This window comes from Idiotropiscis lumnitzeri, chromosome 13, assembly GCF_059441095.1.
Source record: "Idiotropiscis lumnitzeri isolate Australia: NSW breed Sydney's pygmy pipehorse chromosome 13, RoL_Ilum_1.0, whole genome shotgun sequence".
Lineage (NCBI taxonomy): Eukaryota > Metazoa > Chordata > Actinopteri > Syngnathiformes > Syngnathidae > Idiotropiscis > Idiotropiscis lumnitzeri.
Genome location: NC_142403.1, coordinates 1,187,524 through 1,199,693, shown reverse-complemented (window position 1 = coordinate 1,199,693; position 12,170 = coordinate 1,187,524). Strand labels below are relative to the sequence as shown.

The 12,170-nt window shown below is 38.8% G+C and overlaps 1 protein-coding gene across 3 annotated transcripts in view; it reads right to left on the bottom strand.

Annotated features, from left to right (window-relative positions):
- Positions 1–4,049: 4,049 nt before the first annotated feature.
- The window catches only part of rfc4 (replication factor C (activator 1) 4), a 34,122-nt gene continuing 26,001 nt past the window's right edge, over positions 4,050–12,170 (bottom strand). Inside the window, exons 9-11 of one of the 3 annotated variants that reach the window (XM_088313580.1) lie at positions 9,720–9,800; positions 9,532–9,645; positions 4,050–4,553 (exon numbers count right to left, since the gene is read on the bottom strand). In XM_088313580.1, coding sequence (XP_088169706.1) covers positions 4,458–4,553; positions 9,532–9,645; positions 9,720–9,800 — 291 coding nt within the window. In that variant the 3' untranslated portion in view covers positions 4,050–4,457. Of the gene's footprint in view, positions 4,554–4,586; positions 4,914–9,531; positions 9,646–9,719; positions 9,801–12,170 lie in introns of those variants that run through there. The other 2 variants (XM_088313581.1, XM_088313582.1) reach the window with 2 other exon arrangements.

The following is a 12,170-nucleotide window of genomic DNA, read 5'->3' as shown; positions in this document are numbered from 1 at the left end:
AAGTTTCTCTTCTCTTCTCTTCTCTTCAGCAGCATGAGATGGGGCATTCTCATACATGATGATTTTTTTGTTGTTGTTGGAGGGTATGGTTCTTTTCTTACCATGGAAGAAAGTGGTCAGTCAGAAACTATACATACTTTGCATAGGTCATTTTTTCACCTTGAAGCAGTTTTCATTGAATTGGGCTCACGTGAGAGACTATTTACTATAGATGTCTTAGTTTTATGTTAATGATCTACAGAGCCGTGAAACAATGTCAGCCATGTGTTTAATGGAAAAACTAAATGAATGTTTTTGACTATTAAATGCAATTTGCGTAATAATTTGGAACACAGTGTATTTTGGCTTTATATTTTATCTATCTGACTCCAGTGAAGTAGCGCCTCACCAGTCACGAACCTCACTGAATGTCACTGACATGAAAATATGTTGCCTTGAAAATAAATACTATAAATAAAACGTATGCAAATAAAAATAAAGCATAAACTTGCCTTTCATGTGAGTTTTAGTAACCATGTTCGGACTTTTATTCTGAAAACCATGCTTTTATTTTGGCACAAGCAATGTAAAGGTAAGTGTTGGGGCTCGCGTGATATACGCACTCAGACGACGTTACACTAAGAAAAAAAAATGGAAAGATCGCTTTGAATGCATGCGCGCAGTTTTCATTCTGCCAAATATTGATGTCAAGTTTATATATTAAAAGCTACAAACTATATCATTTGAGTATTTGATGTAAACTTTAAATATCAGGAACAAATCCCTGAACATGAATAATATTCAGACCTACTATAGCAGTTTAACTTTCCTTTCATCAGTTATTTGCGCTTTTTAATGAGTCACTTGAGTTGACACACAGCTGTTGTGATTTTGGTGGGGCTGACCCAGAGGTCCAAGAAATTATGAAACGTTTCCATGCAATGTGCTCGCTGGAATGTGTGTGTTTCCACAGTGGGTCATCCTTCCCTACTTTTGAGCAATGGTCCCTTTTTTCATTATTCATGTGTCTGAGCATTCACACAAAGTCGCAGAGAAAGACCTAACCCTATTCATTTTAATTTAAGAATTAAGGATTTGAAGTGATTTTATACTGTATGTCGTGAACCAACCCAAATTGTCCAGAAATCAATATAATTTTGTAATAATCATAATTTCATACATTATGGCCGCAACATCTGCAATTTTATTATACAAAATATATTCAATGAAGAGTGACATGAGTGATGCTTTGTGAGTATAAACATGGTTGAATATGTAAACTATATTAAATGTTGCTCAATATTATTAGAATGATTCAATGGACTTTACCCAACCAAAGAAAATATGATAATTTTTCTCCAAGTCACACGTCGTACCCCAACCTAGAGGTTGTGGGTTCGATCCACAGTCAGAGTGACAATGTAGAAGTATCCTTGAGCAGGATACAGACCCCCCAGTTGCTTCTGATGGTGTCAACAATAGGTGGATGAGTTAATAGTGTAAAGTGATTTGCATACCGAAAGTAGAAAAGCGCTATACAAGTGACAACCCATTTACCATAACACAGTTTTTCAAAATTGAGCAAAAGTATATGGAAGCGCGGGGCACTGACTGTTTGCCGTGGGCATCCAAATGACTACTTTAGCTGCGGCTCATGCATGGATGACGAGAGGCTGCATGGAAATGCAAGAACACAGTGAATCGCACCACGCATTGTCCAGCGACACTTCATATGTACGTCAGTCTAGTTCTGGTCTGGCCAACCCGTGGCTTTTTGGCTAGTTTCATGCGACTCTTCAGGAGCTTTCACATGACATGTGTCAAAAATGCTTGGCTGATGCTGCCATTCATTCCCCCTACGGTTGGATGGCACGCTGACGAGGTAAGCTGGTTTGAGTGACGTCAAACGCACAACAAGAGAATCTCTGGCGCGACATCGTTTGCGTTGTAAACAATTTCCGTTAAGTTGGTTCTCAAAATGGCAGGGAAAAAATGGACAGTTAAACAAAAATAAGAACACAGGACGTTTTTGACAGAGTGGGAGAGTTTATATTCCTTTTGTTGAACGTAACGGCAAGCCGGTCTTTCTTATATGTCCGCAGCATTACCGCGTTTCATTCTTCGTCATTTCAGCTCACTTCATCCTAACATCGAACAGGGATTTCCAAAAGGGACTGAACTACGCAAGTACAAGTTGATCACTTTGAAAAGTCAGGCAGAAAAGCAGATGGAGTTTTTCAAAAAGTTTACGAAACACTCGGGGACCGTAACGCTTGCATCGTATCAACTGGCTTGGAACATCCTACAGGCTAAAAAGCCATACAACGAAAGGGACTTCATTAAAAAATGCCTCACTGACCCCGTTGAAATATTATCTCCAGAAGACGACAAACTAAAATGGAGCGCATCAGACATCCAACTGTCCCACTACAGTGTTGAACGCAGAATATCGGATATTAATACAGGCGTCGAATCACAGTTGGACTCTGACATTCAAGCGTATGAGTATTTTAGCGTGACATTAGATGAGAGTTGTGACATAAAAAACAAGCCTCAATTGACGATATTTGCACGGTCTGTGTCAAATGAATGTATGTTCAAAGAAGAAGTCTTGCATAAATGTGAAAGAAACAATGATTGCTGCATTTGCAAAAGCAAATCTGCCCATATCTAAACTAACTGCAATAGCCATGGATGGAGTGCTAGCCATGAACAGATCTGTGAACGGGCTTGCGGGCCTGTGCAAAGCTGATCAAACATTTCCCGAATTTTGAAATTCCCACTCCATCATCCAAGGAGTCGTGTCTAAATCATTGAATTTAGAAAACGTCATGAGGCCTGTGATGGAAATCGTCAACTACATCCGCACACATGGACTTAACCACAGGCAATACAGGAATCTCATCGCTGAGCGAGACCAAGGGCTTCCAGGTGACCTGCTGCTTCACTGCACTGTCAGGTGGTTGTCAAAAAGCAAGGTACTTTTTCACTTTTTTGAGCTTTTGGATGAAGTGAAATTGTTCATGGAAAAGGACAAGGACTATCCCGAGCTCTCGATCCTTGAGTGGATTATGCATCTGCACAAATGCTTTGTAACCCGGTTCTGTGATCTACAACTCAAAAGACCACAGATTATGTTCCTGGTCGACCCATTTATTGCGGAGACAGACTGCTTGAAAGCCCCGCTCTTCACAGATGAGGCTGCGTCTCAGTCGGAGATGATCGAGCTTTGTGAGAAGCATCAACTGAAAGGGAAGGGGCCATTGAGTGTCTGGAAAAGTGTGCCAATAGAAAAATACCTCAACATCAAATGGGCTGCGCTTACGATACTGTCAATGTTTGGGTCAACGTATGTGTGTTTTTTCTACCCTTAAACATGTGAAATCAAAGCACCGATCTGTTCTGACTGACACTCATTTGAAAGAATTGCTTCGAGTGGCAACAATAAATTACAAGCCATATTTGAAGAGGGTTGTTCAAGATAAGGAATGCCAGAAGTCTCAGGGAGCAGCATAGTAAGAGAAAAATATTAAAATTATTGTATTTTTGTTTGTGGACTTGATTGAACTGAGAGTTTGTGTGTGAGAGACAGTGCACTCAATGTTAACTGTTGAAAATAACATATGTTGGTGTGGGATGTTTTCAATAAATCTCTCTGAGTAGGGTTCTTTGTGTGCATGCATACATGATTCAGGCATGGGATGATGTTCATTTGTGCCCATGTGTATGATGCGGCTTTTGCAGTAACACAGGAAAAAAAAAAGTGTCTCTTAGTCTCTGACTGGTTGGCCACCCCTGGTCTAGTTGGTGAGTGATGAGCGGATGCTGTTCTTCAGGTATCTATTGTTTGTCTTTTAATTGGTGTGCTAATTTCCCGCATATGGAAAGCGCTTTGTTACAGCTCCATCTGTTGTAAAATGCGCTATATAAATATAGTTGTATTGTATATTGATTTCACAGGGCTATGGAGTGCTGTTAGCTCCCAGTTCAAGCTGAAGTTTGGTTGACACTGTTATAGACTTTGATACGAAGAATGTTTAAGAATACACAACAATTACACAGACATAATGTCATAGTTGAGAAAATGTTTAATGGTTTTCACATGGCAATACAGACTCACTTTTTAAAGAAATTGTAATACAACTAAAACATCACATGTATAGGAAATAGATTTTAAACCTTGAATTAACATTTTTTTTTGCCTTGTTTTCAAATATAGGTGTTCACTATATAAACAAATGCCTCAACAAAAACAAAACAACAAAAACATTTCTTGCACAAATTAGGTAGAGTATGAAAAATTACAATGGTAGCTTGTTCCATCAAAAGATATAAATTGGTGTATTGTTTGGAATTGAGTAAGGAACATAACAGACAAATTCAAACCAGCCACTCCTCTATATAGATTAATGGGATTCAGCACTAATTTGGTCTCACCAGGTGAATGTTCAAAGATTCTGCTTGAAAGTGTTCCACTTTCACTTGTTCTGGAGTGCTTGCTCAAAGATAACTGAACATAGACTGAGCAGTTGCATGTATTCATCGGCACCGTCAGTCAGGCATTTGTCCACCACCTGAAATGGACCAAACACAAATTACAGTTCATAATTAAACCCAATTAATTTATTTCCAATACACTCTAATCCTGTGTCTGGGATATGAAAGGTTGAGACAGATGTGACTTCACAGGTTGCGGAATGGAGAGGTTACCAGTCAATCAAACAATAAATGGCATTCTGATTCTGAAATCAAGGGCAGGCAGTGAACACGCATCCATTAAGTCCAATCAAAATTTGGGTAACAAAAGTCAGGTCCTCGGACTCCCGGTTCAGTTGGGCATCTTAATCAAAATCTTCCTGTTTGCATTTAAGGCAGTCCATCGCAAACAGTAGGGTGAGCGCACCTGCAGACCATCGGACTCATAACATGCATACCTGTCAAAGAAATTAGGTTGTCATATTATCAAGTTTCAAACTATGCTTTCAGGTCATTTGATTTTCAAGTGAACAGTGTACCCTTGTTATCCAGTGTTGACAGAAGTGCCTGTACTGATAGAAAGACACAAGCCAGGCGCTCATTCCTGACTGATACGAAGTAAAAGTGTCTGAGATCCAAGGACGCAAACTGAAGTCACACTGACCGTTATGCAAGGGGTGTTTCTTTTCTGTATGAGTTGCATATTCAAATTGCTTTGCTGCGATACAATAAAAGCCTTGCAGGAACAGGAAGCAGCAGCTTCACCTCTGACTTCAGGGGGCTGCTCCGCGCGAGACACAAAGACAATCTTGGCTGGTTGACTCATTTGTCCAGGCTTGTTTAATAGAAACTTCCCTGACAATACCAAACATGTTTCTTTGCACTACCATGTGTAAGTTAAATAATTAGAATTCATTCTAAATGAGGGCTCGTGCCTGCGAGACGGCCCCAAAATATTCATAAGCTTCTTAATCTTTATCCTTTTTTCAAAAGTTAGTATCAGGCGAAATCTTGATGAACACCAAATTTGACAACATACAAGATAGATAGATCAGATAGATAGATTAGAAAAAATAGATCAAATAGATTAGGACGGACGGACGGATGGATAACGTGGTGGTCATAGATTATAATTTTTTTTTATAATCCTGGAGTTAATCAAAATAAATGTAGATTAAAATGGTTCATTTAAATTTCGACAACAACAGCATGTGTTACCAAAATAATGAAACTTGCTGATGAAAAATAAATCTTTTACTTTGTTAAACACTAATAAAGATAGGCAAGATTGTATATGTACAGCCTAATTAACAGGCACTTTGTTACAGCTCCAGCGCTATATAAATAAAGTTGTATTGTATTGCAGTTGTTTTCATCAACAATGGCAATCACAAAAATATTTTGTTAACGTCACCGTATTTCGTGACGATAATGAGACGATGACGATTTAAACGAGGTTCTTTGAAGACGAAAACATGAATTTTCGTTGAAGAGAAGTGACGGGAAATTGTTGGTGTGTGGTTTGTCAGATGCTCAAAATTTATGACATCCTTTCCTATTGTACATGTAATCTCTCTTTCAAAAAATGCAACGCTGGTGCAACCTATCTTTCGTTTGGGCATGCCCACCGCCAGGACAGCACGCAAGGCGCATACACCGCGCACACACCAGCAAAACAAAACACAAACACGTCTGCGGCCATTTGTCTCGGCTCACACACACTGACACGCTTTCCTTTGACGGAGCGAGGTGACAGTGACACTCAGTAGGTTTTGTGTTTCCGTCGACTAAAACCTTTTTGAGTTTTCGTCTAAAGCTAGACTAAAACCTTTTTGAGTTTTCAACGACTAAAACTATCACAAATAGGAATGGCTAAATGTGACGAAAACTAATAAGAATTTTTGTCCTAGAAGACTAAATCTAAAATGCCTGCCAAAAACAACACTGTTGTATTGTATTGTATAATATCAACCAGATCTGTCTGACGTGGCACAGGGCAATGAGACCAGTTAATTTTTCCAGGACAGTTTTTACTTATCCTTCTTCCACCAATCATCAAGGCAGACCATCTTGTTAACATTGTCTGGTGACAAACTAGATCTCTTCTTTTGCGCAATGTGCCCTGCTAAAGAGAACAGTCTCTCACATGAGACAGTTGTCGAAGGAGTCCCCAAGTATTTTCGAGCAATGTGGGCCATCTTTCCATAGACAGCAGTGTGCTCTGACCAAAACTTCAATGGACACTGATCCAAGCTGGCACAGGGCTCAATATTGTACCGCTCCACTGTATTGTTGACTAGTGTCTCTGTGTCTGACCCCAAGGTTCTCGCTGGGTGGCTGTGAAGCAGCTTCTTCACTCACCAACTCAATCAATTTTGCCCACACTAGCTCCCTCTCTGCTCAGGGTAGTCAACTGAGGTCTTTAAATTGTGTATCTATGACAGTTGCCACTTTCAGTCATTCCAGGTTTGTTTTCTCCCTCTGCTGTTTGAGTTACTGTGTGAAGGCAGTCTTAAATCTCAGAATGTATGCAGGATCATCATCTGATATCTTCATTGCTTGTTAGTGCCGCCTTGAAATTAAATAAAAAAGCTGACCCAGTTGTACGGTTCATCTAAAACTACGAAACTTTGATAGTAAATGTAGCAAGCAAATTCCTACAAAAAAAGTCTCATTGGAGCCGTATGGTAAACTTAACAGGAAGTTCGCAATTTTGAATTTACTTTCAAGGTTGGTGTCGCCTGGACTACAAAAGCTGCTATAACTAGAATTGAATGAAAATTACTTCTAAAAATGTCTCCCATTTGATAATAGTCCAGGGCTAAACACATCCATGAACTTACTTTTTATCGTAGTGGTAGCGCGATGGTCTAAAGGAACTATATTTTTTAATATTTGGTGTTTTTCTCCATGCAGGCTGACCAGATTTACCTCATATTTGTTTGAAATTTATTCTTGCAACACAAAGCTTGTGAAGTTTTATGCAAAGCTGTTTTCTTAGCAACTCCTATTCGCCCAAAAAAACAACACAACTTTTGAGAGTGTAAATATGCTTCAAAACTCAAACTTTACACAAGTATCAGGCCTGACAAACTCATACGTATTTTTTCCATTTATTGTGAAATTTTTAAAAGCTGGGCCACTTGTTTAAAAAAGTAGCCCCAATTGTACGTTTCACCTAGATCAATAAAATATTTTAAGTATATGTAATGCACTAAGACCTACAAAAAATATCCTCTTGTATCCATATGCTAAAAACAAAAGGATGTAAGCCATTTTGTGAGTCACCTTGACTACAAAAGTTGCTGTCGTAACTTGACCCACATTAACATTTGTGGTCAAATTGTCAGACATTTACTGAGTCTATGCCTGATGACAATCTAAGAACCTTTTTTTTTTTTTTAACATACTCAGTATTACCTGATCAGCCAATCAGAGCTGTGGAATTTATTGATAAATTCTTTAAGTCCAGTGTTTTTTATGCTGACTTCTGTTGTTAACGTGCATGAGTGGTATTGCATCTTTGTTCTTTATATTTACATAAAATTGATATTGGTGTAATACTTGAAACCAGAGTTGTGTTTATTTCTATAGAAGTGATTGTCAGGATTATTTTCAGAATCAAATGTCTTGTGTTCAACACATGGAAATGTGGATAAGTTTATTTCTTCATTGTGCAGGTTTATCATCTTTTAATGTTTTTATTGATTTATTTAGTATTTACTGGTTTTGTTGTTTAGATATAATGATTCAATCAATTAAGCAATCTCTCCTCTGTCACATGCGGCTTTCAGTTTTGGAAACAGTACATTCCTTTTTGGCGAACAGCTTCCATAAAGTCCTCCTTTATGTATTTGTTTGAGCCCTTAAGATGTTTGCAATGGCGTAATTGAGGCATAAATCCCCTCCAATATCAAAATAAAAAAGTCAACCTCTACATCGCGGTTCTTCACTTTTCAAGGGGGAGAGGGGTTCTGGTCCCCATTAACCGCGAAAAATGAGGGATGACTGTAATTCCAGTGGAATAACTGCAGTAAATTGAACCGGAAATTCAATGGCTTCATTGTAAAATATTTCAACATTTAAAAAACCCTCAAATAAAAAAAATGTTCACTGTACTTGCAGACACTATTTCTTCAGTGTATCCTTGCAGGATTTGAAAAGTGTGCCTCGAAAGTATCAATCCTAACATGACGGCATTGTTCACCATTCAGAGGTAATTTTGTATGGCAATACTAAAGCTTTACAAGTGCAAAAATAATTAATCTAAAAATATTTTTTATAGTGCTGGCAAGTGATTTTTTTTTAACTAATCACAAAAAAATCCATGACTAATCATGATCAATCACATTTTTCAACTACTATTTTTTGCGAAGCTTATAACAGATATTTACTTGAATAATATCTTGGAATTGATGCAAAATCACCAAATATGAAGTATATTTAATTCAAAGACTGTTCTAATAGCTTTCTTGGATTCTTGAATACGATCTAAACGGAGATATCTTTGCAGACACTTATTTTCGAAACATTTCTCAAAACTGCCCACAAGCGCCACACTCCAGCAGTGTTGGTTTGCAAGGCCTAGTGTTAACTTAAACAGTGTTTTGTTCTGAGACATGCTAAAGACAGCTAAAATGGCACAATATTCGCAAAGTACGCAAATTATTTTTTAAGTAAATCAAACTGAGTTAACTGAATTAAAATATTTAACTAAGTAAAATTTTTGGGGATTAATCACCTGAGTTAATGCTTTAATTTTGACAGCCCCTAATTTTTTACTTGAGTGCTCGGCTCAGGTACCAAGCACTCTAGTTAGAAATAATAGAGTAGTCACGGCTGTGTGAACTACATTTATTATGACATTGTAGGAAGGAACACAGACTCATACAGAGTCACGGGGCTAACCTGTAACCTTGGGAATCGTATTTCGTACATCATGTGGCAATGGGTTGGTCTGATAATAAAATTTAAATTCCTTGAATCAGCACAAATGCTAATGCTGACTGGTTGAGCCCAATAAGAAATACATCTCTTCAACTTTATCATGTCATAAAGGTGCATCACGTATCCTACCGCCATTTTTTCACTGACGACCGACTTGTGCTTGTCACTTAAGTCCCGCTCAATGATACAGTCATGAAGTTGACTCAGGATCTGTGTGGCTGTGTAGCCTTCATCCACCATGCTCTGACAAAGAAAAGATTTGACATGAGAATGTGACGTGAGATCTTGTACGACTTAAGTCTCATTAGGCAACCTACCCTGACTGCAAATTCTAGTTTCTCAAAACTTCCTTTAAAACAAACCTGGAGCAAATCATTGATCATCTTGGTCGGAACAACCTGCAACACAGAATAACAATATTTGCTTGAAATTTCTGTTGACATAGTTTTGGAGTCAATAGTGCTTGATTAATTCAATAGACTGCGACCTAATATCAGATTTATGCAACAGATGTTTCAAGTTACTTAAATACTAACGTATAGGGCTGAGCGATATGACCTCAAATCAATATCGCGATAAATTGAGCAATTTTACCCCGATAACGATAAATGCACGATAAAAAACAGTAAAATATCTCCTGCAGAAATATTTCAAGTGCTAAGCATTGAGTTAACATCATTTACCTTTTTTTCTGAAATCAAAGCGTTATCAGCCTAAAAAAAAACGAAAAGCCTAATTATCCAAGTAAAACAGGTTAACATGTTCAGTACACAATCAATAAAAATGGCTGTCCTCATGAAAAACTAATTCAAAATGAGCTTTGACACCACCTTTCCTTTTGAATATTTTTTTAACTTCTCTTAATGAGAAAAATGAGTTTGTGACTGCCCTGCCAGTGACTTAAATCTGGGTTGGAATGGAGTCAGGGCCATTGGGATTTGGTAGATTATTTCACACATCTGGGCTTTGTGTTTTCCTTTAAATTATGTTTGTGCAACCGCATTTAAGCACTCCTTCACAACTTCCCCATCACTGAATGTTTTAGTTTACTGTTCGTGAACATTTGTTTGCATGCCGCTGGGCTGTAAACGAAAATGTAAAAATCCGTTCTACTGCACTCGCAGTTCGATGTTTTTGCGCACGCGCACCTCAAACTTCAGCGGATAACTTTGCACAAAAGGGCGGTGCTTTGTTTCGTAGTGGCGTTTCACAATGTTGCGACGGTTTCTGAGTATATGATGCACACTGGTTTTGAATCGGCTGCAGCCAGAACGAAACTAAATTTCTCCGTCCATTCATTTAAAACAACATGCATCGACCTTGCTTACTTCTTAGCAAGGCATACTGTCAGCAGCACTCTTTTCCGGTCTGCTGCGCAATTGGCAGTGGATCGTAAACAAAAGATTTGATTGGCTCAAATCAGTGACGCCTTTTCCATATTAACTAGAATTGCAGCGTCAACGTTTGCGAATGCGCCCTGAAAAAATTCATCATAGATTGGTAATGGGTCCGGTCCGAACCATCTGTCGGTCCGGATCCGCACCGCGGTCCGCCATTTGGTGATGCCTGTGCTAGGCTATCGCATCCACCTCTGAGACGTTCTCTCGTATGGTGTCGCTTCCGTTAATGGGCTGTTGTCACTTGTCGAACCTTGCTTCTCACTTTGAACTTTCAGCACAGCATGGTTGTGTTGTGGTTGGTGAAAAAGAAAAGGTTGGACGCGCTGTTTTGGGTGCTTACGACGCACTTTGTAGTTTGTGTTCTTTTGCTCAAACATCGTCTTTATGGAACCCAAAACATTTCCAAACGACAGATGTTGAATTTCTTTTCGGGACAAACGCATCAGGAACAACTTCAACTAATGTTACTTCGCCTTCAGCCGTGTCAGCCGCTTCTGGATTTGAATCGCCAGCTACCACTGCGTCGTCTGTTTTCTTTCTTGTTCAGATGGGTGGAGTCACGTGACTAGACGCGCTGTAGCCGTCTTTAAAGGGGCATGAACATTGCCGCAGACAGAAAAGACTTCTTTTTTTTTTTTTAAACACCGAATTTACCGACATGGGCAAAATGATGTCGGTCATTGTAATAAATTTCGGTAATGGTAAATTTGCGATTTATCACCCAGCCCTACTAACGTATCGAATCTAATCTCATTGTCCATCAAGTATAATGAAAATAAAGGGAATTCTGATTCTGGAGGATTTTTTTTTTGTTTCTGTTATGGGATGTACCAATTTCATTATTTGGTCGGAAATCAGAGCTGATCACGTGACTTTTCAGATGATCCAGTATCAGTTAAACTTCACACACACCCGCACGCACGCACACACAGTCACGTAATCGCATTATTTATATATTATACAATGTTGCCTTTTGTTATATCTTAAGACAGTACTGTCGCTGTCATTTTGCATTCCAAAAGAATCATACCAATGGAACGTTGGACGACTGGTTTGCATGATAGCCTCACAGTGCAGAGGTTCAATTCTGACTCCGGCGTTCCTGTGTGGAGTTTGCATGTTCTCCCCATGTGCGTGGGTTTCCTCTGAGAACTCCGGTTTCCTCCCACATTCCAAAAACATGCATGATAGGTTGATTGAACACTCTAAAATTGGCCCTAGGTGTGAGTGTGGATGGTTGTTTGTCTTTGGCTGGCAACCAGTTCAGGGTATACCCCACCTAAGACAGCTGCGATAGGCTCCAGCAGGAAGATAACAAATGAATGCTTAGTATCTAATAGACTAACGAAATTTTAGCAACAAGTAAAA